Source organism: Opisthocomus hoazin, chromosome 27 (assembly GCF_030867145.1).
Source record: "Opisthocomus hoazin isolate bOpiHoa1 chromosome 27, bOpiHoa1.hap1, whole genome shotgun sequence".
NCBI lineage: Eukaryota > Metazoa > Chordata > Aves > Opisthocomiformes > Opisthocomidae > Opisthocomus > Opisthocomus hoazin.
In genome coordinates this window covers 9,030,290-9,058,037 of record NC_134440.1, presented here as the reverse complement: position 1 = coordinate 9,058,037, position 27,748 = coordinate 9,030,290, and the positions used below count along the sequence as shown (strand labels likewise).

At 57.1% G+C, this 27,748-nt stretch overlaps 1 protein-coding gene across 5 annotated transcripts; it reads right to left on the bottom strand.

Moving 5' to 3' along the window:
- Positions 1-1,606: 1,606 nt before the first annotated feature.
- On the bottom strand, positions 1,607-27,468 carry TMPRSS9 (transmembrane serine protease 9). Of its 5 annotated transcripts, none has more exons than XM_075444119.1 (20): positions 27,379-27,468; positions 17,226-17,377; positions 16,212-16,339; positions 15,679-15,746; positions 15,033-15,211; positions 13,886-13,927; positions 13,481-13,588; positions 12,475-12,646; positions 11,933-12,216; positions 11,647-11,783; positions 10,114-10,432; positions 9,123-9,294; positions 7,417-7,688; positions 6,581-6,717; positions 5,764-6,124; positions 5,515-5,631; positions 4,365-4,536; positions 3,787-4,052; positions 2,894-3,030; positions 1,607-2,018 (listed from the first exon to the last, which is right to left on the bottom strand). In XM_075444119.1, the coding sequence occupies exons 2-20, from the start codon at positions 17,347-17,349 to the stop codon at positions 1,857-1,859; spliced, it is 3,357 nt and encodes a 1,118-aa protein (XP_075300234.1). In that variant the 5' UTR covers positions 17,350-17,377; positions 27,379-27,468; the 3' UTR covers positions 1,607-1,856. The 5 variants fall into 5 exon arrangements, with proteins under 5 accessions (XP_075300234.1, XP_075300236.1, XP_075300235.1 ...); XM_075444121.1 differs by having other exon boundaries at positions 11,942-12,216; XM_075444120.1 differs by having other exon boundaries at positions 15,033-15,208.
- Between the last annotated feature and the right edge of the window lie 280 nt (positions 27,469-27,748).

Here is a 27,748-nt window from a genome sequence, read left to right as displayed (position 1 = left end):
ATAAAGTGTGTTGTGTGGCTGGTCCTGTGCAGCCTGCTCTGGGTGACCCTGCTTGGGCAGGGGGTTGGGCTGGGGGACCCACAGAGGGCCCTGCCAACCCCCAACTTTCTGTGATTCTGTAACTTCTGGCTGGGGTCTGGCACAGACCTGCCATCTCGGAGCCTGCCTTCTGGGCATCAGTTTTTTTTAAAGGAGGAGCACTTCTGCCACAGAGGGGCTGCTTTGGGGCTGAGCTCTGCGTTGCTCTCGGTTGATGGTTGGTTTGTGCTGTGTGGGCAGCAGTGTGCACAGCAGCTGGGAGAGGAGAGCGTTGGGAGACTGAAGGTGTCCGTGCCTCTGCAGGGAGATTTTTGAAATCCCTTCTTTTGAAGCTCTTCTGTATTTTATAAGATATTTCACTGTTCGCTGGGGCGGGGGGACAGACTGGAAGGGTGATGTCTCCTGATCTGCTGGGACATTTGGAGGGATGTGGGAGAACCTGACTTAATTTAATCTCCCAACGTGGTGGCTTCTATGAAGGGACTAAAGAGTTCTCACACAAGGTGAACTATTAGGAGATAACTGGATATTTGGACCAATTGAAACTGAACTGGAGTTTACCATCCAGACTGGGCAGAGTGACTACTTGAAAATAAAGTGCTTTACAGCCACGTTTGCTTAAGGCCCTTTTTACTTTTCCTTACGGCTGTGTGAATTTAGGTGGTGCCGGCTGTGCAGCAGTCCCGTTTCATTGATGGGAGCATCCCACAAGTGTTCCAGCCACGGATCTGAACCCACCTTGAGCTGAGCTGTGCCTGGAAGCCAGGTCTCTCACCTTGCTAGTGCTCCAGCTGGGAAAGTGGTGGGTCTTGCTGCCAGCTGGGTTGGGAAAGAAGAAACCTCTTGCTATACCCAAATGGAGAGCTTAAGTGCCAAAGACTGGGAACGGGGTTGGGTACGAGCTGCTGTTTGGTTTTGGTGGTTGAATCTATGAGGAGACGTCCAGGGACATGTCCCAAGACTCGACACGTGAGCTCTGCAGCAGTTTTTTTCTCATGAACAAAGGTGTCTGTGTGCCTTATGCTGGCTGGCAGGACCCGACTTCCCACTGAAGGAGCTGCATCCATGGGCCGCTTTCTTAGCACTTTGAATTTTGCCCACCTTGCTTAACCAGAACAGTGGTCTGTGTGGCTATGCCTTAATCTTTGTTAATTTAATCACCTGTTCCCTTATGCAAAGGGAGCTGGGGGCATGCCGGGGTGTGAGAAGCCTGTCCTGATTTATAAGACAGATGAGGGCCTGTGCAATCTTAAGTCCCACGTGTTTTAGTCCTACCTTGTGGTCAAATGGTGAGCCAGGGGGTCACCACTGAGCTTACTCGTACCAGGCACTGAGCGGGAGCAGTAGCATTCCCTGTCCAAAAGCCATTTGCACAACGTAACGGCTCCATCAGAGCCGTGAGGGCGTAACTCTGGGCTGGGGCGACGTTCGCTTGGCTCTTGGCGTGGCTTTGGGGTGACGACTCGTAGGCAGAGGTCAGCCAGACCCCAGGAATCTCTGGCCAATGGTTCGGGCACCCTCCGACCAGAAAGGCCACGTTCTAATGCGTAGGATGTTTGGTCAAGTCTTACGATGGGACAGGCCTCATTTATTTATAGAAAATGTCTAGAATTGTACCTTTCTATGCAAAGCAGTTATCAAATGCCTTGGTGTCACAACTGCAGTGGGTCCCACAACGCTGGCATTTGTTTCATACCCGCAGGCCATCTGCACCCCTTTGCAGGACCAAAACGAATGTGCAATAGCGGAGGGGTCAGTGCGTCCTCTGGCAGTTGCTCCTCTCATCCGTCGCCTTCCCTGAGTGGCGAAATGCAGCTTCAGAGCTTGAGGTTCTGTGCAATCCAGCCCTGGACGGCTGTGACTTTGGTGTAGACACCAGGGAAGTATGGCCTGGCACAGCCATAGCCCCAGCTTGTGATTCCTGCTAGAAACCACTTCCCTGAGGGTTCTCTACAGGCCAGGGGCCCACCGGCATCGCCCTGCAGAGAGAGGAACAGGGTCCTGTGTCAGACCAAAACGGCAGCCCAGCTCCCCAGCTGTGAGATGTCCTTCCCCTCTGGGGGGACGAGAGGCTGAGGGAGCTGGGCTTGTTCAGCCTGGAGAAGAGAAGGCTGAGAGGGGACCTTAGAAATGCCTCTAAATATCTGCAGGGTGGGGGTCAGGAGGACGGGGCCAGACTCTGCTCAGCGGTGCCCAGCGACAGGACAAGGGGCAACGGGCACAAACTGAAGCAGAGGAAGCTCCAGCTGAACCCGAGGAAGAACTTCTTCCCTCTGAGGGTGACGGAGCCCTGGCCCAGGCTGCCCAGGGAGGCTGTGGAGTCTCCTTCTCTGGAGATATTCCAGCCCCGCCTGGACGCGGTGCTGTGCAGCTGCTCTGGGTGACCCTGCTTGGGCAGGGGGTTGGGCTGGGTGGTCCCCAGAGGGCCCTGCCAAGCCCTGCCATGCTGGGATTGTGTGACATGGGAGCATTTGCTTCCCCGTTCCCCACCTCACCAGGAGCCTGCTGCCAAGCGCTGCTCGGCGGTGTGCCTGCACACACAGCCTGCGGCTGGGGGTCTGGAACATGGCAGAGCACGTTCAGGGGCACAGCAGTGTCATGGAACGGGCTCCATGGTGTCCCTGTGCTCTCCTGCTCGGCGTTACCTCTCTGCCTGTTCCCCTGACCCATCATGGGTTGGTGGCACAGACCGAGGTGCGCGCAGGGCTGGGATGATGGCAGCAGCCGGTGGCGATGGCTGGCGGACAGCTGAGCTACGGGAGGCAGGGCCAGGCCCTCCTGGGAGAATACAGCGCGGGGACTTGGCCCCGGTTCGCTGAGTCGCAGGCGCAGCGTTCGCTGCCCTCGCACTCACCGAGCAGCTGTCGACGGCGCCTTGCGGGAAGCCGGCACACACCATCCTGCTGCTGATCTGCACCGGGTAGAATTTTTTGCAGGCCTGGTCTCCAATGATGTTCACTGCTGCTTTTTGGAGGTGCTTTGACATGAGACCTGAGGAGACAAGTGCTGCTGTCAGCTGGGTGCAGAGCACCTGAGAAGCAGCCGCGTGTGGAGGAGCGTGGAGCCGAAGGAGAGATCTGCACTGGGGAAGCGAATCAGGGCTGGTTCCTCCCCAGCAGAGCAAACCCAGGAAGGTCCCTTTGGTGCGTGGTTTGTCGGGCACCTCGGCTGACAGACAGATGTGCTGTCAGCGTGGTCCTTCTACTGCAGGAGCACAGCTGGAGCAGCTGCTGCGGGGATGGCCGCAAGTTGTCAGGGGAGGTTTAGATGGGATATCAGGAAAAATTTGTTTCCTGAAAGAGTGGTCAGGCGTTGGCCCAGGCTGCCCAGGGCAGTGGGGGAGTCCCCATCCCTGGAGGGGTTCAAAACCGTGGGGATGTGGCACCTGGGGACACGGTTTAGCAGGCATGGGGGTGTTGGGGTGACAGTTGGACTTGATGATCTTAGAGGTCTTTTCCAACCTTCATGACTATGATGGGGGGCACAGTGGCTGCTGTGTAGAAAGCTTGGGAAGTCTGCAGGGGTGCAGAGGGGTAATCAAACGGAGGAGCCCAGCGCCTGGCAGCTGGGGAGGAGATCATGGTGACACCAGGCCTTGCCCAGGTTGGGATCCCAAGGTTGGGATCCCCAGCCCTGCAGGGTATTATCTTGGGGCAGTGGAGCGGGAGTCGCAGATGTTTGGGCTCACAGGGTAGATGGCACTTAGCTCGGCCATCATGGATGTGAGGGAGCCCTCCCAACCCGTACCTCCTTCCTTCGTGGAGCCCCAGCCTGTGATGAAGCATCTGGCTCCTTCATGGAAGATGTGCGAGTTGTCTGGCAGACATATAGGTCTGATGGTGTTGCTGAACTTGACGGGCGTGTTCAGCTCTAGCAGTGCCACGTCGTAGTCCAGGCTGTAGACGTTGTAGAAAGGGTGCTTGTAGATACGGAATATTTTCTCCGTTTTGCCATCGATGCCGTTCAGGAAGGGGGATCCTAGAAAGGCCACCCACATTTTGGGGTCGCTGTAACTGCAGAAAGACAGCAAACCTGGCCGTTAGGAGCATGGCCTCACAAGGAGGGCTGTTCCTCGGCTTGTGGGGCTGGGATGCACCATGGCCACACCTTGTGAGGCCAGCAGCCCTGTCTCCATCGCTCTGTGGACATACCCAGGCTTTGCTCCACTCATTCCTCGTCACGCTTACCTGCAGGGCACATCGGTACCAGGGAGCGTGTGTTCCCAGTGGGACACAGCGTGCCAGCCGTGGGAAGGGGAAGGGTAGGTGGTCTGACGGGAGCAAGGGCAAGAGCCAGCTGGCTTCACCAGCCCATCTCAGACTTACATGTCAAAGCAGTGAGCTGCGGAGAGCAGCCACCGGTCGGCAATGAGGACAGCCCCGCACTTGTGCTCCTTCCGCCGAAGCCAGAGACTGACTTGCCAGGGCCACTCTCCTCGAGCCGCAGTGCTGCCACCCACGATTTTGCTGAAGGCCAGAGCAGTTGTTAAGCCACAGTCTGGGACAGAAGAGGCACCGTGGGTTTAAGTAACCGTTAAGTGAAAGGGATATCTGCCCTCCTTCCATAACCTGTGCCATGGGGTGGCCTTCTGGGGAGACAGAGAGTCATAGAATCCTACAATGGTTTGGGTGGGAACCCCAGGATCATCTTAGAGATCATCTCGTTCCAACCCCGTGCCATGGACAGGGAACATAGGGCAGTAGGATGTGAAGAATTTCATTCACCCATCTGATGCTGAGGACAAGGGGCAACGGGCACAAACTGAAGCACAAGAAGTTCCATCTGAACACGAGGGTGCCGGAGCCCTGGCCCAGGCTGCCCAGGGAGGCTGTGGAGTCTCCTTCTCTGGAGATATTCCAGCCCCGCCTGGCCGCGGTGCTGTGCAGCTGCTCTGGGTGACCCTGCTTGGGCAGGGGGTTGGGCTGGGGGACCCACAGAGGGCCCTGCCAACCCCTGCCATGCTGGGACTGTGAGGCAAGGCTCTGCAGACCTGGTATGGCTTGGGAACTTTTGCTTGGTGTCACAGATCACACCTTCCAGGGATGTGCTGTGTCCGGAGGGGACGTTTGGATGGACTGGCTGAGCTGTCTCGCAGCGAGGAATGTGCAGGCCAAGGAGCAGTCCTGGGGATGGCAAGACACCTCCTGGGCTGCCATGTTGAGCAGAGCTGTCTTTCTAGCTAGCAGACTGACTGGCCGGAAGGTCCGGGTGCTGGGAAAGGGGCTCTGATGTTCACAGCACGGGAGAAAAGGCCTCGTTCCCTGGCAGACAGTTTGGACCCTGCTCATCCAGCCTGATCTCATTACAGGCTCTAGCAGACCAAGTAGGACCTGGAGCACCAGGGGCTGGCCCAGGCCCCCAGCGTACAACGTGGGTCCCAAGACAGCCCCCGTGGAGCTGGTGGGTTGCGCTGGGGGGTCTGGGGGACGCAGAGTAAGGCTGGGCAGCAGCCGCAAGCTGCAAAGCAGCACTCACCGCAGTTGCGCTCGTCAACGCCGTTGCTGCAGTCAACAACGCCATCGCATTCAGGATTTTCTTTTCCAATACAGACGTTGCTGGAACACTTGAAGGTGAGGCTGGTACAAGGCACCACTGGAAGGCAAGAACCCATGGCCTGCTCAGCACCCTCTGAGGGTACCCTGTGCTCAGTACCGTCTGCTCAGTACTTCTGCTGGGGCTGGAGGCCTCTTACCAACGTATCAATAAATCTGTCATCAGTTTTACCTGGGGTCTGGGTAGGCTTGGCAGGCTCAGTGGTTTTCAGACCTGTAGAGGTTTCTTCCATGGTTGTGGTCATCTTCATCCCCAGGGTGGTTCTGTTGATTGGACTTGCTGCTGTTGAGCTGGGCTGGTGGGTGAGGATGGCTGCAGCAGGAGTTCTAGTGATGGCTGAACTGGAAGGGGTGCCTGTGCCGGGACTGGGCCACTGTGAGATGGTGTCCAGGATCCAGTCTTTGAGTTTGGTAATTCTGGAGTACACACCAGGTTTCATAGCCTGGGCACAACCGATGCCCCAGCTCACGATGCCAGCCAGATAGAACACACCTGGGGTCACCTCACAGGCCAAGGGTCCACCCGAGTCTCCCTGAGGAAGAAGCAAGGCAACGGCTGCTCAGCCCAATCTCCCCAAGACAAGTCTCCGTGGAGCTGCCCCTCAGCCACGCTGGGAGGGCTTAGCTAGCCCCGAACTCTTCTTTCTCCAGCCCCCTGGGGCTGTCTGCTGCCATGCAGTGTGTGTGCAAGACATGAGGGTGCAGAGGCTGCAAGTGAAGGACAGCCACCACCACCTACCACTGTCCTGCTGCCACAGGAGGAGACCTGCTTCACCCACAGCTCCAGTCTGACCAGGCAGAGCAGTGGGATGTTGGTTAAAGTCATGCCAAACTTGATGGAACTTTGTTTACTTTTCTAAAGCTCCAAGGCAGCGGGGTGGATTTTTTGAGCTGAGGTACAGCAGCTCAGTAAATATCTGCCAAGGATGTGCCGAGGCTGTGAGTTAGCCCAGCTTTCTGGAACAATCCACAGAGGAGCAGAGAAATACCTGGCATGAGTCTATCTTCCCCTCCAGGAAGCCAGCGCAGATCATTCGGTCCGTGAGGGAGAAGTTGTAGAGGAAGTTGCAGGTCTCCTGGTCTATGATGCCCACGGAGGCTTTCTGCAGGACCTCAGGCTTGGTGACTGCAGGAAAACCACGGGATTAGCGAGTGCGGCAGAGGGAAGTGGGAACTAAGGGCTTTTAGACTGACCCGACACGTGCTTCAGGAAAACAGGCTCTAATCCCACACCGGAGTCGGGTCTGGTGTGAGCTCACCTCTCAGCAGCCCTGAAGCTCCTGGCTCACCCCAGGGTGCAGCTTCGTAGCTGGGCGAAGGACACTGCCCGCAGGCAGCAAGTTTCTGCTGTCGTGACAGCTCGTGGGCTCCTGGCCAGCTGTCAGAGGGACCGTAGGGCTTCTCTGGTAGCACAGGTGCCACCCTCAGGTTCTCCACACAGCGGGATCTTTGCTTTTTCTAATTGCTTGGAACATCTTTGTGACTGAGCGTGGTGGCTGAGGCTGGCACGCTCTCCTGACAGTGCTACGGCAGGCCACTGAGGCAGTGCCCCGCTCTTGCTGAACGTGGGAGAGCTGCTGAGGGGAGCCCAGAAGGTCCCTCCTGGTTCCTGACAAGCTGCTCTCTCTATTTTCTTGTTCGCTCGTGGCTCCTAAATAGCTGCAGTTTAAGGTGGTGCTCTGTGTGCCCTTACTCTCCCTTATTCTCGTGTTTCTGTCAGTTCTTGACTGTCCCTGTCCCTGTATGCTCCCAGGGCTGTCTGGGTCGAGTGGCACGGGCTGCCGCTGCTCCAGAGCAAACCAACCGGTGCCACAGCGCTGCTTACCGTTCCCTTCTTCGAGGTCCCCCCAGCCAGAAATGACGCATTTCTTGCCAACAGGAAACTTCTGCGCAGCGAGCGGGAGGCAGACGGGCTGGATGTATTTGTTGAAGACAAGAGGGCTTGCCAGCTCTAGTACAGCCACGTCAAAGTCCAGCATAACAGGGTTGAAGAGGGGATGCGGGATCACTCTTGTGACGTTGACTTTCACTGCATTCCCGTCTGTTCCATTGAGTGATGTTGTTCCCACGTAGGCTTCGATCTCCTCTGGATCTGTCCTGCAAATACATAATCCTCAACATGCGTGCTCACACACGTGTCTAGCATGTATTCAGGCATTTAAAGTGCGGGCAGCTCGAAGTGATCGCTGTTTGACACCCTCCTTTACCAAGGCAGAGCCCAGCACGCGGCAGAGCAGCGCTGCGAAGCCAGGCCCGAAGAGCGGCTTCCAGCAGCGGCTCACGTTGGGTGTCCTGGAGAGCAGGTAAACGTGCAGTGACCCCCTCCTCGACTCCTGAAATCTCCGACTGCAGGAGTGTTCTGGCATGCAGATGGCGTCTCTGTATTCGGTAGGTCTTGAGGAATTGGGGCGTTTTGTTTGGATTTTTCTAGGGTTGTGTTTTATTCATTTTTTTTCAAACCCGTGTGAATTTTAAACATTCACTTTAATGACACTTACGAAGAACTGCTTCCTTTTGATTGTTTTCCACCTGCTCTTCATTATTTGCTGTCTTAGAAAAACAGTAAGAAGGCATTCCCTGAACACTTTGTACCCTTTGTGATTGTGTAGTCCCTGTCGCACACTCCCTTCCCACCTCCAGGCTGCTGTTTTCTCCTGCTTGCTGCAGATGCTGTCCCGCACCCAGCTCATCGCTGTGCCTCGCGTCAGCCTTTTCACAAGGGGCACTGGTTGAGAAGCTCGTGTGCTGTGGATTACCGGCAACACACGGGTAATGCCTCAGTGGTTTTTCTAATAATTACCAGCTTTCACTTGCTCTCTGATTGCCACTGTCCACAGAACCGCTGTTCTCCGGGCAATGCCCACGGTGTATCGGACCTCTTTTTCTGACTGGTGAAAGCTGGGGGAGAGCCACCATCATCCGCAGACGGACAGACAGACAGCGCTGCTTTCTTGCTCTGTGCCTCACTTCACGTTTGCCTACCTTGCATTTCACTTGCTGCTTTATGGCCCAGCTATCTAACGCGTGAATGGAACTCTGCATAGTTAGTCCCCTTGTCTGCCTTCAGGAATTTTCATTCTTGACAAACTTTATCCTCTTGCTACTCATTTCTTTATCTCGGTTATTTATAAATCTGGGCGTTGGCTCTTGCTGTTTAACAGAACTGTGCAGGTTCTTAGCTGACCACGTGTCTCTATTTCCTATGTTACAGCCAATTTTCAAGATTAAACTTCTTGAAGAAACTCTCTTGTGGCGCCTGTCCTTTTCCACCCCTGGTGGATGTGTTGTCCTTGCTCCCTGCCTAGGCTACTTTAACCTTCCCCTGCTTCATCCCAGCCTCCCCACGAACCCCCTTTTCCTGGGCATCTCTAGCTATAACAAAAATTAACGCCCAGTGTGTGTTCTTGGCCTTCCCCAGTGGCTGCAGTGCCGCGGGTGTGGGTTCGGCCGCGCAGCCACCCGGAGCTGCAGAGCTCTGTGCCGGCGGGCAGGCGAGCTGGGGCGGCGGTGCTGGCGGGGGTGGGCTCTTACTCGTTGAAGCAGTGAGCTGCTGACAGCAGCCAGCGGTCCCCGATTATGGTGGCTCCACAGAAATGCCTGGAGTCTTCTCGCAGGCTGACTTGCCAGGGGATCTCTCCTCCGGAAGCATCTGTTCCTCCCACGATCTTGCTGGGTTTAGAGAACCCAGGTCGTCCTCCACACTCTGAACAAAAGCCAAGGCATGACTTGTGAGTACTCCTAGCAGAAGACAAGCGAGGAGAGATTTTTGCTCTCTCTAACCAGTAAGTCTGAGTGGGGACAGGTCAGGGCTGAAGCGTGAGGCATCTGCCCGAGCCCTGCCTGCTGACCGTGGCTGTGCACAGCCATACGTGGGCTTTCACCCAAACTGCCCTTCTGCACCTTGCTCTTAATCCTGCGCCTTTCTCAAAGGCAGAGTAACCAGAAGCTCTGTGCCTCTGGGCCTTGACATTCCAGATAAAAAGTTAATACTAAACTTAGAGGAATACCCTGCATCTGTATCTCCTTGCAGAGCTGCTGGGAGGGCCCCTTGGAGCGGACAGGTCATCCTACAGACAGCTGTCCTCCTCCCCTTCAGGGAGAAGATCCATGGCTCCTGTGAAGCTGCAGCCATCAGCTTTGACCTGCTGGGAGAGCCTTAGGTGGCAAGCAAAAGTGAGTGGCTGACCAGTTAAATGGCAGCTGACACTCCTGTGTCTTGGTACCCTGTCCTGGGCCTGCTGGAGCAGACGGATTGCATGGGGAGCAGACAAAATTAATTACACACTAAGCAAAGGAGCCCTCGCGACTCACCTGCACAGGTACCGAGTGACTTTGCCAGGCTGCTCTGGGCTGAGCTGGGGCAGCCGGATAGCGTCACTGGTGCCGTGGCCCTTAGCACTTAGGCAAGGGTTGTGTGGGTCACCCTACTGAAGGTCGTTTCAGCTCGGTGGAAGAACGAACCTGACGTTTGGACCTGTAGCAGCCACTCCTCCTGCCAAGGAAGCCCTGCGGGTGCTCATACCTTGTGGTCTCGATGCAGTCGCTGGCTTGCTGGCAGCTGGGGCTGGTGAAGCCGTGGGGATTGCTGCGGCCGTGGTGGTGTTGAGCTCTGCAGAGCTGACCACGTTGCTGTTCGCACTGGAGTGTATTGGCAGGACAGGATGGGCTATGGAGGTGGGGGAGGAAGAAATAGCATCCAAGATCCAGTCTCTGAGCTTGGTAACACGTGTGTAAACCCCGGGCCGCCTGGCTTCACCACATCCGATTCCCCAGCTCACGATTCCCACCAGGAAAAACTTGCCAGATGGTTCTTGGCAAACGAGAGGCCCACCAGAGTCACCCTGCAAGAGAAGCCGGATGGTCAGCTCTCCCTGGAGACGCTCCAAGCTCGCCGCAGCTACCCTCAGCATACCTCTGCCAGGCTGTGTCCCTCTGTCCCTGCGTATCCCAGCTCACCTCTGCTTGTTTGCTCCAGCCTAGCGATGAGTGAAGCATCTCCTGTGCTGGCCTTTGAGTGCTCCTCTGCGTGGGCGCACTGTCCTGCTGTTAAGCAGTAGCCTTGTGCCCGTGATATGCCAGAAGAGCACGAGGTCATCCTCCATAAAATCTAGGGTAAGTATTTTTACTGGTTGGATAATTTGTTAAACTGCTGCTCTTAAATGTTAGGCCCAGCAGCCCCTGAACAGCCAGATGATGGGTGTTCATTGCACGATGCGCAACCCAGGAAGACTGCTCATCTTTGCGTGGTGTTGTCTTGATCTGGCCTGTGGTTCCCTGGTCAATTCTTTGGTGCTGTGGGGCCATATGAACGTCACTGACATAGGACGTGCGGTGTCTGTGAAGCTGGCGGTGCCTCCTGGGCGTGGATTGCTCTAGGTGAGTAACGAATGACCGGGTGGGTCATATTCATCATCCAACCCCAAATCTTCCATTCTTGGCCCCTTCTCCAGAGCCTGTGCTGCATTTGGTGCAGAGATATGAAGTGCTACCCCCAGAGACGTGCGGTTTCGCTCAGCTGGTGGCTGCGGGTATGAAAGGCGCCGCCAAACCACAGCCAGCTGTGGAAATCACAGCCCTCCCCTCCCACCACAGTCCTCCTCCCCCCACACTTTGCAAAGGGCAGGATTCTCTCCAGCTGACCGCTTACAATTCCAGGCTGGATAACGGCTGACTAGGGAAAACACCGAGCCGTTCCCCAAAAACCTGTTGTGTATGTTTTAGTTTCCCTTGCTGCCCTTTGCCATCTGGATTTTGATCTCAGGACGTGCCAGGTACGTCGGTAGCGCCAGCCCCAATCACAGCTCAAGAAGCAGAGAAAAGCAGTTCAATAAATAGCCGAAAGAGCCCCTGAAACAGCAGTGCCCTGCTCTAAGCGCTAAAGAACATGTCCTCAGTTTTGTCTTCTGCGGTCCCTGACCCGTGCTTGGGTCCAAGGCATGGCCTCGACCACTGAGGGGGAACCATGACCATGGTGTCAGATCCTGCTGCTTGGTGCATACTGGGAGGGAAGGGGCTGATGGGGGGACATGTGCTGGTTTCCCTGGGCAAAGCCTACCTGGCAGGAGTCGATTTTCCCCTCCAGGTAGCCAGCGCACATCATCCTGTCCGTGAGGGCGTGGCTGTAGAGGCTGGAGCAGAGCGTCTGGTCCAGCAGCTCCACTGTTGCTTTCTGCAGGAACTCGGGTTTCACCACTGAACGAGAAAGACACGGCCGTGAGCTCGCTGCGGGGAGCCTTGCCCGAGACCGGCCACCCGTCTCACAGCCCACGACCCCCGTTCCTGTCCCTGGTGCCCCCTGCACTGCTCACAGCCCACCCTGCCCCCTCTGCCACCCACCACACCTTGCTTACAGAAATCCCCCCTGAGGTAGCCCCAGCCGGAGATGAGGCACTTCTTGCTGGTGGGGAAGTGGTGCCCCGCGTCTGGCAGGCACACGGGCTGGATGTACTTGGTGAAGGTCACAGGTCTCTTCAGCTCCAGCACGGCCACGTCGTAGTCAGCTGTGTCGGTGTTGTAGGAGGGGTGCGGGATGATCCGGGCGATGCCCATTTTGACCGCGCCGCCGTCGGAGCCTCTGAGGGAGGTGGTCCCCGTGTAAGCTGCCCACATGGCTGGGTCCTGAAACCTGGATGAGAGGACAGCCGGGACCGCGTGAGCCGGCAGCCACCGCATCGCCCCGCAGAGCAGAGCTGCCCGGTGCGGGCGCGCTGCCTCCAGCCCGTCCTGCCCCCCGCCCCGGGACGGGAGCTCCCCCAGGCTTACCCCGGCAGGGGAAGGAAACCGGGTGCCACAGGACACGGGTACAGCGGGAGAGGGAGCCGGAAGGTACGGCAGCTTTCGAAACACGGAGCGGGGAGCGCGAGCTAGCGTGGCCAGAGCTTACTCAGTAAAGCAGTGAGCGGCAGACACCAGCCACCTCTCCGTGAGGACCGCGGCACCGCAGAAGTGCTCGTTGTTCTCTCGCAGGCTGACTTGCCATGGGAACTCGCCCCTGGATGCCGCCGAGCCTCCGACTATCCTGCTGGCAGTCTGCATGGCAGGGCGGCTCCCGCAGTCTGAAAGGGGGGAGAGAGCCGGTGCCTCGGGACCCTGCCGCTCCACCCAGCAACGCGCTCGCGGGAAAAGCCACTGCAGCCTTGTGCACGGTCCCAGCACACACCGGAGCAGCAGAACATCGCCAGGGATGCCACCGGGCAGACTTTGACCTGCAGGCTTGGGAAAGAGTGCTGCAAAGCACTGGCCCAGCATCCTCCCTGAGACTCTTCTAAAGCGAGAAGTTCCGGAGAGAAGTATCTTGGCTGGTTTCACAAGCTCAGCCACTGCCTCGTGATCTGCTCCCGTGTGGCGCTTGCCCAGCCCACCAGCCCACCAGCAAGGTGGGCCTTGTCACGAGTAATGGTTTTGTCAGGAGTAATGGTTTTGTCAGGATTAATGGCTTTAAACTAAGGGAAGGCAGATTTAGACCAGATATAAGGAAGAAATTTTTTACACTGAGGGTGGTGAAACACTGGAACGGGTTGCCCAGAGAGGTAGTGGAGGTCTCATCCCTGGAAACATTCAAGGCCAGGTTGGACGGGGCTCTGAGCAACCTGGTCTGGTTGAAGATGTCCCTGCTCACTGCAGGGGGGTTGGGCTAGATGACCTCTAAAGGTCCCTTCCCACCCTAAGCATTCTGTGGTTCTATGACCGTTGGTGGTGGGACCAAGGTGTTTCTAGGGTACAATTCCCCTCATCCTGGCGCAGACATCTGCTCTTGGCCTGACAAGTTGTGCTGTGTCCTTGGCTCTTTGCAGTGCCCAGAAGCCCAGTGGTGTTACAGCTGCCGAGGTCTGTGGCAGTGGGTTGTGGCTGGTCCCCCACGTCCAGCAGACCTGCTGCCGGAGACTCACCACAGCCCCTCTTGGCGGAGGCATCGGCGCAGTCCTTCTGGCCACCACATTTTTCTTTCCACAGGCACTGGGTGTTGCGGCAAGCGAACGTATCTCCGGGGCAGCTCCCTGGGGACAGCAAGGCTTGGGTCACTGGTGTCTTCTGCAGCCCTCCCAGCCACCATCCCAGCCACCGCGGTGTCCTTGTCACTGCTCCCCAGAGGCTCTGTGGGGTGGAGCCGGGAGCGAAGCTGCAGCCCTTGCTGAGCTTGTGGGGGGAAAGGGGTGCAGGGCCCTGGGGCACCAGGTTCGGAACAAGATGGGGCACCAACGCCTCTGTATCTGCAGCTGGGCCACCAGTGAGGAGGCGGCTACAGGTCGGGCTGCGGAGTGCAGCCACAGCTCTGCCCGCTGCCGGACTCTTACCCGACTTCAGTCCAGGTCTGTGGGGAGAAACCTCGCTGGGACCTGCGACAAAGCGGAAGGAAGGGGAATCAGCAGGGCTGTCCCAGTCGGGGCCACAGGAGCTGTGTGCTCCCAGGGACGGTGCTGCTCCAGGGCTGGCAGGGGATTCGCTCCATCTCCTCCTCCTGCCCGGCAGTCGCTTTCCCTGCCCCACAGCCAGCGGTGAGCTCCTGGCCCCGTTCCCTTACTGGGGCCTGTCCCCAGTTTGCCCCACCGTGGGCACAGAGCAGCCGACCACAGCCCTGCGGGCTTTTGGGGCCACCCCGGCTGCGGGCAGAAATTCCCGGGAGCTGTGGCAGCGAGCTGCCGCCCCGGGGCAGGCTCCGAGGCCGAAGCGAAGCGGGGCTGCTGCCGAAAGCCGAGGGGTGTCTGCGCGCCCTCCGGCCGGGCTGCGCGAGGCTCCCGGACACCCAGGGACCCTGCCCGTCGTCGCAGGGGTGCAGAGGGTGCTGCAGAGGAACCCACACCTTCGTATTTTCCAAGCACAGGTTTTTTTTAAATCCGCTGGACCTGGAGTCCTACGGTCGCGTCCAACCCCGCAGTCACTGAAGGAAAGGAGACTTCCTAGTCAGGTGCTTTCAGAGAATAACTGAAATATGAGAAATATCTACCTAAGCAGGAATTATTGCTACAACTGAGGACTGCCTAAGGGCTGCTGCACACTTGTAGGTACAGACAGCCCAGCAATCAGTCTCCTGAAGCTGGACCTCTTGTCTGCCAGGCTGGTCCCAGGGGCTGCAAGAAAAGCCAGAGAAGCTTTGATTTGTGCTTCGGGCTCTGTTGTTGCTGCAGGGCCCCGAAGCTGCCCTTGCAGGGCAGAGAGCAGCGGGACAGCATTCGCGTTGGAAGGGGACCTGGGGACTCCCCACGGATGTCTGCCAAGGTGCGGGCACGTTTCTGCTGCTGCCTTGTGAAGCGGGGAGCCAGGCAGAGCATCTTCCGTTGGTTTGCTGGGGTGCCTGGCAGCACCTCCGTGTCCAACACTGCACTGCAGCAGTTTGGCTGTCTGGGACACAGTCTGGGGGTCTGCCAGCGTGACCTCTGGAGCTGGCAGCCCCAGCCCAGGGCACCTTGCTCTGGCTGCCCAGCAGCTGCGGGAGGAGCAGACCTGTGAGAGAAGCCGAGGATATGGTCCCATACGCAGCCAGGGAGAGACCCTGCTCGGGCAGGGCAGCTGCCAGCCCGTGCCTGAGAGCTTCCTCCTCCATGGCAGAGCTCAGGAGCTGGGAATCGTGGGGGGCGAAGCGGAGGCGGAAGCGGACGATCACGCTCGAGTTTCCATTCCTGCTGAAGACAGAGAATTAGTGGGGCTGTTGGCTCCATGGTCAGTACAAGGGACAGGCTCTCGTGCTAGCTAGGGAACTGCTCTTGTGCTAGCTGCAGGGAACTTGAGGGAAATAAATAAAACTAATTCTTAATAATTTAAAGCGCGGTTTTCTCTGGAGGTGTGCTCTGGGTTGAAATGATCATTTCCTTTTTTTTTTCCTTTGGCCCAAAGCTCAGCTTTGGTTGAACAAAGCCATGTTCCTCTGCCTTTCTGACTGCATTTCCAGTGAAAGAACGCGGAACATTGGTGCGATCCCCAAAACATTGGTGTGATCCCAGAAGAAAAACCAGCCTTGACCAAAAAGCAGGTTCTCTGTGCACTGGTTTTGAACAAGAACACAGGTGTGAGCTCATCTTCTTGGTGGAGCTTGTCGGGATGGCCTGAAATGTGAGCTGTGCGGTCTGCAGAGAGAGCTGCCCGCACTCACCTGTAGCCCAGGATGGTGCAGCCGGTGCAGCTCCAGTCCGGCTGGGAGTCCTGGAAACTGGACAGAAACTGCAAAGCAAAGAATGATGGTCACACACTTACTGGGCAGAAGACCCCAGGGAGACGGGACTAGATGCTGCCTGGGATTTTGCAGGGAACTGAAGCCAGCTGAAGCATCTTCTCTTCTCTCTGCAGGCAGCAGGAGCACCCGTGTCCAGCTCGTGTAGCCCTTTTCCCACCCTGGCTCAGGGCACGAGGCAGCGCACCCCTTCTTTATGCCTTCCTACCACCTCTCTTTTGCAAGGAACAGACCTGAGCACACCCTTCCTGCTCCACAAATGTCTCTCAGGGCCCTGACGGGGCCCCTCAAAGCGCAGCTCAGCCCCACAGAGCACCCTGCTGATGTCTCAGAAATCCCTGCTTTCCTCCTGCCCTTGGCACCCAGATTCTGCTGACTGAGGACAGTCGAGCTGGGTCCTGGGGAACCGCCACAGTCTGTCCCAGGTCTTTCCTGGCAAGCCCGGATCAACTCACCAGCCTCTCGAGAGCAGGCGTCAGCACCCTGTAGTAGTCCGAGTTCTGCACCTGTAAGCTGCTATTGAAGGCGATTCCTCGCAGCTCCACTGTGTGCTCAAAGCTGGTCTCTCCCGCGGGCTGAGAGGCTGCCGGGGAGGGAAGGCGTCTGTCAGAGGCACGAAGGACACGCAAAGCTCTGGGGCCATGGCTGCACCCAGCCTTCCTCGCTGTCCGCTTTGGGTCTCATCCTGCCCTTTTATCCTCCCCTGGTGTGAGCAGCTTGACCGTCCCTGAGCACCACCGGCTGCCTCGGGGGTGCCCCGTGGCCGTGCTGCGCTGCCCCGCACACAGGCAGTAGGAGAATTCTGCACTGAACGAGTCTGAACTTGAAAATGGTGGATTTTTGTCAAGCTTGAGACAAAAGCTCGTGAGCAGATGGGTACAGCCTGGCAGCGCAATCCCAGATTAGCCCCGTCCTTGCAGGAACAGACTGGGGAAAGGCGTGCTGGGTACCGACGCCAGCAGAGAAAGTGGTGCTGTACAGGAGAGCTGTGCTGGTGGGATCTGCCAGTCAGGTCAGGCTGGGGTCCACAGCAGGGTGCTGGCCTGGCCATGGGGCACTGGAGGCAGCAGGACGGAGGTGGGAGAGGCAGGGAGATGGTGGTCGTGCTCCGGAGTGGGACAGTAAAACAGGGGACGGTCAGTGGCTGCAGGAGGCTGTGGTGGGAGATGGCTGGGGCAGCGAGGGGCAGCGAGAGGAAATCTGGGAGTTGCAGGGAGAGGCTGGAGGAGCGGGACAGAGCACACGTGTCATGCGACACTGAGGATAAAGTGCTTTAAAGTCAGATACTGAGAACACGAGCTGAGTGCAGCCCTTGCAGTTTGTGTGTGTATGCGGGGAGAGCTGACCACGGTTTGTCCCCAGCAGAAGGCTTTTGAGGATTGTTACTATGAGGACTGTGAGCTGGGCTGACCATTTCTTTTTTGGAGCAGACAGACAAACTGAAAGAACATACACGGCTGCACACTCACCCAGCAGGATCCCCAGGCAGATGGCCGTCATGGTGCCCACCACAGCAGCAGCAACGGTTACCCTCCAGCAGCTGGCCCTCAGGCCCCTTCTCTGGGCACCTGGCACTGGCTTTATCTGGTCCATGCTTTCTGAGCAGCTCTACAGACGGCCTCTGTGATTAAAAAGAAGAGGAGGAAAAGGACAAGGCGGGGATGAGCTGTGACGTGCCAGCTATGGTTACCCCATGAGCTCCAACCAGTGCGTTGTCCCAAGGAGTAAAGTGATGGATACCACTGCGTCCCCTGCATGTGCATCAGGCTGCAGGCAGGAGACTGCACTAATTCATCCAGGTTGTAGGACCTGAACATATCAACTGTGGTGGCCCTCCCTGCCTGGTTCCCTTTCTCTTTCTTCCTATGAGGCCACCACTGAGCATGGCCATGTCTCTTGCAAGTACAAACCAGCCTGATGCCTCCATCTCCATGCTCTGCACCGGTGCTTCTGGTGACACAAGCTCCGGGTGAGTGCTGACGCGGTGTCCCAGCATCACAGGCCCTGCCTCAGGGTCCAGCCAGGACCCAACACAGTACCTGCTCTTCAGCAGGCAGTCCCCCACGCTTGCTTGAGCAGCAGGGTTCCAAGGTCCGACCACCTACGACGGCAAGGTGAGCTGGCAGGCCAGCTCACAGCAAGGCGTGCGTGTGGACTGGGCTTGGCATCTTGGCTTGCTCCTTCTGCCTCAGGCATCACCCCTCGTAAGGATCCTAAAGCCAACCAGTGTCGCTAGCAGATGCTCTGGTGCTGCTCAAGAGCCGTGGAGCTGCAGCGGCAGCTGGGACAGTAAAGCTGGAAAATAGGACATTTATCTCAGTGTAATCTTGTAGGCCTGAAAATAACAAAGACTGGACCACAGACGCTTCCTTAAACGTGAAACTCTGCAGCCTGAATAAGGAGCTGCAGAGAGAGACCTGCCTGGTACTCTGGCTAGTAAAGGCACCAAAGCCAAGTGGTGTTGAAAACCTCAAGAATCCTTGGCTGCTTCTACAGGAACGTTCTGACCTGGCTACTGAAGTCCTGTCACTGGGCTACTTACATCGCCATGGTAGATGTTATGTGCATTGAAGCTGGCTAATTAATAAACCTCACCCTGTAGCTGTTTGTGAGGTGGGTTCCAGGGTGAGGTTTCATGTGTAGCCCGATGCTATTCCATATTTTTGCAAGAACCGTGAAGGAAATATAAAATCACAGTCAGTAAATTCAGTGGGTGACAAAACTCACCACAATGTTCAGCAGAGAGCTCCCAGCGCCTAGTGATGCAGAGCAATTAATATGTGCTTTAATTACAGCTATGCTACTATCGCGATGAGCAGTTCCTCCTTCCCTGCGGTCGGCACTGGCGCTGCTGCCTCCAGCGTTTTGCTCCAAGCGGTACAGACATCCTGCGCAGGAACCGAAGCCCCTCCATGTGATCTTTCTTGCCTCTTGATATCAACTCAGTGGCCTTTGCCAGACTTGTTCCAGCACGTCAGTGCTTTCCAGGCACTGAGGGTGCTCGGGTGGGATACGGTACTCCAAACGTGATGTCAAAAGTGCCAAAAATAGGGTGCTTCTCGTTTTTCTGTCTGCACTCTTGCTAGTACAAGCCACCCTGTGGTTGGCCTTCTTTTGCACGTCGTCAACAACTGGGTGTCGGTAGGAGTGGAACCGCCTGGGATATCCTGCTTTATCCACAGCCGTCCGATCAGCCGTACTTCAGCCATGGTAGCTTTGCAAGAAGCCTAACGAGACAAGAAGGGGCACTGATTTCCTCTGGCCCCAAAATTTATTAAATCACTGGATTAATGTTCCTCCCTCGCAGGCAGGCAGAAGACACACAACCCTTCCCTGCAAACTGGCACACAAGAATCTGTCTAAGACAATTTGGTTGGTCAGGGTTGAAACACATGGAAGATATTCAAAACCTGCCTGGACAAGGTCATGTGCAATCTGCTCTAGGTGACCCTGCTGTGGCAGAGGAGTTGGACTAGATAATCTGCAGAGGTCCCTGCCAACCCATGCCATGCTGGGATTCTGTGCTTCCCGCCTTCTTGGCCAAAGGTCCAAAGTTCCTCAGCTTCAAAGTGAGTTTTTCGAGGACTCAACCTCTAGCTGCTGAGAAGCATCAGACTTACAGGTCACACCAGAAGGGCCTTGGGCAAGGCAACTTCATCTCTCAAGCTTACTCTGCCTAGATTATTGACAGCTGCAAGAACATAAAACCCACTCAGCTTTTCCTTCCTTAGTCCCAAATTCTGTTTGGCCGAGGGACATCTCATCTGGTCACTCCTGCATTGGCCAGTTCCTACCCCTTCAGAAGATGCTGTGTGAGGTTGGGCGCAGCAGCAGCTGTTCCCTGATGCTGGAAACCAGGCTGCGACTTCAGCACCCAGGGAACCTGCCGAGGAGCAGCCCGTTCTAATGCAAATGCACCCAGCAATGAAAGAGAAAGAGGGAAGAAAGGGACCCGGGACACAGGGAGCAGCAGCGCTCTTTCAGAAGAGCTTTTCAGTGTTTTCCAAGAGGTGTCAGGAGCTCTTTAAACTGAAGCTTCCAGATAAGCGATTTTAAAAGGTCACTTCTTTGTGAGGCAGCAGAGAGGGAGAAAGGGGAGAGGAAGGGAGAGGCTGTCCAAGATGCCTCTTTTTTTTCTAAGACCTCCAAATATTCTTTTTCAGCTGTCACTGAGCCTGGCAGCGATAGGCGCTTTGGGCTCTTGTGTTTTGCTAACAATATCTCCGTTTGACAATTCAGCTCTGGCTAAGAGGAGACAGGTAGGAGACATTTTTTCCAGTGGTCCTTGTGACCTGAATACATACAGATGAGCGATTCCTCCTCCGCTTTTTCAATAGGTCTTGGAGTCACCGGCTCTCTTGCGGTGTGCTGAACGTGGACGCTCAAAAATCTAGTCCAGGTATGCTGACCAGTGCAACAGTGGCCTTACTACCAATGGACTTTAAAGGGAGGACAACTGCATGTGAGGAAAATAATTAACATCACAGACAAAATTGGCTATGGCTGGGTGTTATTTTGACAATGCAAGTTAGATTGAACTAATCTTGGCTGCATAAAAATAGTCACACTACAATAAAAGGTACTTGGGACCCTAGAAAAAAGTTCATATTATTGATTGCCTTGGCAAAAAATAGAGTATTTAGCATATTCTATTTCCCAAAACAATCAAAACTTGTCTTCATTTAGTGGAGGAAAAGAAGGTTATTGGGAGTAGTCAACATGGATTCACCAAGGGGGAATCATGCTTGACCGATCTGATAGCCTTCTATGATGGCATGTCCAGCTGGGTGGAGGAGGGGAGAGCAGGGATGTTGTCTACCTTGACTTCAGCAAGGCTTTCGACACTGTCTCCTGTAACATCCTCCTAGGGAAGCTCAGGCAGTGTGGGCTGGACGAGTGGTCGGTGAGGTGGATTGGGAACTGGCTGAACGGCGGAGCTCAGGGGGTTGTCATCAGCGGCGCTGAGTCTGGTTGGAAGTCTGTAACTATTGGGGTTCCCCAGGGGCCAGTACTTGGCCCAGCCTTGTTCAACTTATCCATCAGTGACCTGGCTGAAGAGTTAGAGCGTACCCTCAGCAAATTTGCTGATGGCACCAAACTGGGAGGTGTGGTAGATACACCAGCAGGCTGTGCTGCCATCCAGCGTGACCTGGACAGGCTGGAGAGTTGGCAGAGAGGAACCTGATGAGGTTCAACAAGGGCAAGGGCTGGGTCCTGCACCTGGGGAGGAACAATCCCAGGCACCAGTACAGGCTGGGACGGATCTGCGGGAGAGCAGCTCTGCGGAGAGGGACTGGGAGTGCTGGGGGACGACAGGGTGACCATGAGCCAGCAGCGTGCCCTGGGTGCCAAGAAGGCCAAGGGGATCCTGGGGTGCACTAGGAGGAGTGTGGGCAGCAGGTCAGGGAGGTTCTCCTCCCCCTCTGCTCTGCACTGGGGAGGCCCCATCTGCAGTGCTGTGTCCAGTGCTGGGCTCCCCAGTTCAAGAAAGATGAGGAGCTACTGGAGAGAGTCCAGCGCAGGGCTACGAGGATGAGGAGGGACTGGAGCATCTCTCCTAGGAGGAGAGGCTGAGGGAGCTGGGCTTGTTCAGCCTGGAGAAGAGAAGGCTGACAGGGGACCTTAGAAATGCCTCTAAATATCTGCAGGGTGGGGGTCAGGAGGACGGGGCCAGACTCTGTTCAGTGGTGCCCAGCGACAGGACAAGGGGCAACGGGCACAAACTGGAGCAGAGGAAGCTCCAGCTGAACCCGAGGAAGAACTTCTTCCCTCTGAGGGTGCCGGAGCCCTGGCCCAGGCTGCCCAGGGAGGCTGTGGAGTCTCCTTCTCTGGAGATATTCCAGCCCCGCCTGGACGCGGTGCTGTGCAGCTGCTCTGGGTGACCCTGCTTGGGTAGGGGGTTGGGCTGGGGGACCCACAGAGGTCCCTGCCAACCCCGACCAAGCTGGGATTCTGTGATTCTGTGATTCTCAACCAGTTCAGATAGGGAAACTTCAAAATATGAAGTGGAATGGTGCAAATCTCCATTTATCTGTAATATATCTTCTAATTAGCCAAACTGTCACTAACACCCTTGCTGCTTGTCAAGGAGGACAAGAAAGTAGCACGTGTGTGTGTGAGCACTGATGTGAGCATGCACGTGTGTACGAGCATGCATGTGTGTAAGCACACGAGTGTGAGCACGGGTGCAAGCACGCGTGTGTGTGAGCACACGCATGCGCTCGTGCGGCGGGTCGGGGCCCATCACACGCACGAGCAGCGAGCAGACCCAGCGGGGTGGCGGGAGGGAGAGCCTGGGTGCCTGTGCAGGGCCCCGACACGGCCTCCCCCCAGCAGAGCCCCGCGGCTGCAGACCCGCGCCGCTGCCCCGAGCACGCAGCCGCTCAGCACGCGCTGCCGCGGCTCCTGGGTCCAGGCAGAAACCGGCTTCGTGCAAAGTGTGCCCGCGGCTGGGGCTGGAGCGTGGCGATGGCCTCCCAGCACGGTGCTGATGGCTGCCAGCAAAAGGGCTTGTTTGTCCTCCATTCACCTCCATGTTCCCTGGCCTCTTCTTCTCTTCCCCGGCTCGGTGTTTCTCTCCCTTTGCCTCTGCCGTGTCTTCCCCTTCACGTTTTCACCCCCTGAGGTCTTTCTTTCCGCCTTCCCAGCCCGCGCCAGCTCTTCCCCCTCGGTCTCTCTCCCTTCAGACCAGGAATGCTCGCACCCCAATCTCACACTGCTTTGCCCCGGGCTCCCTCCTGCTCCTCTCCAGCACCTCCTGTCCCCGTCCCCAGCCCCTGGCAGCGACCCCCTGCCATGAGGACAGGCGCCAAGCCTCTCTGATCTATTCCCCGTCCCTGGAAACATTCAAGGCCAGGTTGGACAGGGCTCTGAGCACCCTGATCCAGTTAGCGGTGTCCCTGCTTGCTGCGGGGGGGTTGGACTAGATGACCTCTGGGGGTCCCTTCTGACCCAAAACTTTCTATGATTCTATGATTCTGTTCACCCTGAGGAAAGAAGCAGGGAAAGAAACACAGGAAAGACCCAGTGGTACCCGTGTCTTCAAAAGTCAGCTTCATTTACAGATGAGGAACAGGAGAAAACCCTGATGTCCCCAGACGGCAAAGTCCAGGTGGTGCTGGAGTCGCGTTTCTATGTTCTAGCGCGGTGGGATGGCTTTCTCCAACACTCTGATTGCAAAGGGCAGCCAGTGTGCCACAGCCATTTGAATAGCCAAGCATTAAGAACACATCTGCTTTATCCCCCATGAAGTTGGTAGCATTACAGGGTCGTCTGGCTCTCAGCACTGCTGAGCCTGCAGACACAAGGGCTGTAAACTGTCTCGTGGCCTAAGGTCATGTCTGTGAACCCTCACCCAGACAGAGCCTTTGCGAAATGGTGGTACTGGTATGAGAAGTATGCAACTGCCTGAGGCAGACGAGAAGATCAGCAGCAAATCCACCTGCAGCCTCAGGAGGTCAAAGCACTCAGTCAAAGGTGAGTGGAGGGCGAATGATTTTATCACCACGATGAGACTTGTGGCATCGCAGAGGAGGAACACAGCAGAAGCAGAGCCCGCTTCCTCCAGAAGGAGAAAGCCCAAAATGAAAAAGTAGGCTCCAAGGTGCCTCACGCGGTGGGTTCACCATCCAAAATCACCGGTGCCAGAGCAACAAACCACACCGGTGCCACCAAGCAGAGCAGAGGAGAGAAGCGGCTCGCTGGCGGTAGTGCGAGCAGAAGCACGCCCAGAGGAGACCAAGCGATGCGGGTGTGCGAGCAGGTCTGCTGGCAGAGCCTGGGGGCGAGAACAGCGAACCCCAAGTGGCTCGGTTAGAATGGGGTCAAGCCTTGTGATTGTTTCCTTGCGGTTGGGGGTTTAATTGCGTGCGAACGGGGCTCAGCAGCTTGTGGCAGCAGCTTCTGACAGAAGGCAGAGTGTTTTCCTATGGGAGCGGATTTATAACCAGAGGTAGCTGGTGCGGTGCAAGGACGCATCGGTCTGGAGAGGCTGAGAACTGTGGGTCTTACGGCTCGAGGGCACCCCCGGCTGCACCACGATGGGGCTCCGGGGAAGGAAGGGAGCGTTGGAATAAAACTGTTGCTTCCTGGTGAGCCCGCGCGTCTTCCCTTCATTTTTCCAATGACACGATGATATGCCACGAAAAAAGCCCGTGTGGAAACAGCAGGCAGCTGGGAGAACACGTGAAGGACAGAGCTGCTCAGCGTCATGGCAGCCGGAGCAGACGGCACCTTCGCAAGCAAGGACAAACAGCCGACACGATCAGCAGACACCGGCAAGCCAGGTGTGGCTGACACGGCCTTGTTGTTTCTTGTGGCAAGAGCATCTCCTGCCACCAGACTGGTTCCTCGAACTACCCAGCACAGCATTTCTTTAACCCTTTTGCTTTAGCCCGTCTCCAGCTTCTGTCACTGGACAGGTGGAGCTGTGCACGTCCCCCACCTCTCTGCAGGCTGACGTTTACCGAGGCTGCACTGCACTGAAAGGCTACAGCCCCAGAAAGAAACCCTGTCACCTCAGAGGCTGCAGACCCTGGGCTGAGGACACCTCTTTTCACAGAAGCGTAGAATCATTAAGGTTGGAAAAGACCTCCAAGATCACCCAGTCCAGCCGTCACCCCAGCACCCCCAGGCCTGCTAAACCATGTCCCCAGGTGCCACATCCACACGGTTTTTGAACCCCTCCAGGGATGGGGACTCCCCCACTGCCCTGGGCAGCCTGGTCCAACGCCTGACCACTCTTTCAGGAAAGAAATTTTTCCTGATATCCAATCTAAACCTCCCCTGATGCAATCGAGGCCATTGCCCCTCGTCCTGTCGCCGGTTACTGGGGAGAAGAGCCCAACCCCCCCTCACTCCCCCCTCCTGTCAGGGAGCTGCAGAGAGCGAGAAGGTCTCCCCTCAGCCTCCTCTTCTCCAGCCTGAGCAGCCCCAGCTCCCTCAGCCGCTCCCCAGCAGACTGGTTCTCCAGCCCCCTCCCCAGCCTCGCTGCCCTTCTCTGGGCACGCTCCAGCCCCTCCATGTCCTGCTTGTGGTGAGGGGCCCAAAGCTGAGCACAGGACTCGAGGTGCACTGAACACGGTATTCTCAGTATTTCTACTGTGAGCAAAGAGCCCTCAGCACCCTCAGCCCTGTCAGCAGCTGCAAGTGACCAAATCTGCCCTGGGTGTTTCCAGTCCCCGCCATTTTCAGCCGGGACCCTGAGCGCCCGCTGGCTCGCAGCACGCCCGTGGAGCTGTGTCTGGTCCTGCGCTCCACAAGCCCAACGGCACTGTGCGGGCCTTGTTTATTGTCCCTCTTGGACTTCAAATGTCTCTCAATTTACAAGTAAGAAGATCCTCTCCCTGCCTGCCAGCTCTGCAGTCTCGGCTGGGACATGACAGACGGGCTGAGCTCCCCAGTGCTCCGCGCTCGCATCATCACCGCTAACAAAGGCTCTAAAATCTTCTCCACCTTGAAGACGCTCAGCCCCGAGCTCTCCCTTTGGTAACAGAGTACCAGGCTGATTTGTACCTGCAATTACTTTTAAAATCCTTAGCCATGGATTACACAGCAAAATAAATTACACAGCAAAATAAAGGCTGCCTGCCTCCCCCTCGACTGTGCTAGCTCGGTACAGATAGCAAACACTGTGTACACACCGGGAGTATCCAGTGAGCAAGGAAGTGCCATTTTTGTCCAGTTACTTTTCACAATAGGAGCACTACATAATTTGATACTTCTCAGCTCATGAATGGCCAAGAAAAACTCACGTGCTTAACTCATGGCGTTTCCTTCAGAGACACCCCCCCTCCTCCCTCGGACACTGTGTCCAGCCCAGCGCGAAGGCTCGGGAGAAATCTCGGTCCTGATGCAGCTGGTGGATGTGCTGGGACCACAGGTTCCTGGAAGAACTGGGGCTAAAGCAGATGTCTTCATTTTGCAGATAATCACATTTTATTCTTTCTTACCAGCTCGCATATATTAGAAGCAATGTGTAAACTATGTTTTTTTGTATCCAGCTTCAGCCGCCCTTACAGCTCAACAGGCAGGCATTAACGTCCGTGGACACAAAACTCCCCACGCTACCGTGACACCAACGCATGCTCCCTCAGCGGAAGAATTCACATAGCGAAACCAGCCAGCGACGAAAGATCCCAGTCAAGCAGGGAACTCGCAGCGTCCGAGTCAGTGGGATTTTTGTCACTGACTGCAGAGGCTGCAGGATGAAACTCCAGACGTCTGGAAATGGGACGGTGTCACCTGCTCGGCCCAAGTGCCGAGGCTGTGGGACCACGGGGAGCTTCGGTCATCCCGGCCGGCCCGAGCGGAGCATCCCCGCGCACCGGCCGCAGGATGCAGGCACATGCGGGCTGCCCAAACCCTGCCCTGGGCTGGGCTGCCATGCTGGGCACCTTCACCCCTCCGGACCTCCCTTGAGGAGGATGCGGGGGGAGATGCCCGAACTCTGCAGGGCAGCCTCACGGCTGGCAGACAAGCGGGTGCAAAGCAGTGTGGCAGCGCTCGCAAGCCCTTTCCTTCAGCCGTGGGAGCAAAGCACCATCCAGCTGCAGAAGCATTTACCAGAGCTCGGATGCTGCTGCTCTCCCAAGCCCACAGAGGCTGCTGCAAATCTGTCCTGTGCCAAGGTCAAAACTGCTCACAGCCATGGCCGTGTCACTCGTGTATTTCACATAGCGATAATGTCGCTTCTTTTAGCGTTTAGGTCTTCATTTTTGCTAAAGCTGCACTTTTTATTAACCAAAAAGTACCCTGAACTTCCTTTCACAGAATATTTCATAATTCATGATAGCTTTTAAATATTGTAGCCCATCCTCCGCCTTTGGTTTCCAGAGTGTTAAAGAAACTGAGGGGTTCCTCCACAACCAGTACTTTCCGAGAAAAGGGTTCAGCGATCGCCTTCCACCAGGGCCCACCTGTTCGACCACACGTTTGGTCCAGCTGCTTAACGGCCAAGAGACGAAACGTCCCAGGGAAACCCGGCCTGCAGGGCTCAACCGGCACCAGCATGCGACTCCCACAGACATTCCGTGGGGAGCCCATTCCTCGGCCAGCGCCGGTTCCTTCGGGCTGAGGAGCAGAATGAATCCCCTCCGGCACCAGACCGAATCCCCTCCGGCATCACGATCCGTTCCCGCAAAGCGCTCCCGACCCCCCCCCCCCCCCCGAACCCCTGGAGACTCAGACGGGATCGGAAAAGCACCCTGGGCTCATCCCGCAAGGAAAAGGAGCTCGCCACAGGCGGCTGAAGAGGAAGCACCGGAGCTCTTTGCATCTATGACTTTAAACACAAGGTTCAGCTCTTTGCCCCAGCAGCAACACGTTCGCAAACCAGCAGCTGCCTTAGGGCCAGCAACGCAAAATTCCCACTTGCCTGGAAAGCTCCGAGGAAACCCGGCCGGAGGAGGAGGAGGAGCGGGAGGAGGAGGAAGAGGAGGAGGAGGGGGTCTCACCCGAGCCCCCCCAGCCCCCGGCCCGGCAGCAGGGACCGCGCTGTGAACCCCGCCGGCCCCGCAGCACCCACGGGTGGGTGCAGTCAGCAGAGGAGGTGCCGGTTCCCCCCGCCCCCCCAGCCAAGCGAGCCCGACACCCCGCAGCAGAGGAGCAGGAGCGGGGACTCACCCGCTCGGCTCTGCCCGCTGCCGCCGCCGCCCTGTGCCCCAGCGGCCCTCTGCCCCCCGCCGTCCCGCCTGGGGGCTGGCCTGGCCCCCCCCCGGGGGCTGTCCCGTGGGCTGGCCTCCTGTCCCCCCCACCCCGGGAGCTGTCCTCCTGCCCCCCCCCCCGTGGGCTGTCCTCCCTCCCCCATGGGATGTCCTCCTGTCCCCCCCCGTGGGCTGTCCCCACCCCCGAGACCGCCCGGCCATGGCGCCCGGGGGGGGGGGGGGGGTCACCCGGGGACTTTGCAGACGGAGCTCAAAGGCGCGGGGGGGGCAGCGGGAGCGACCCGCCCTGAAGAGCCGGGTTGGGTCCTCGCCGGGCTTCGGGTCTGAGC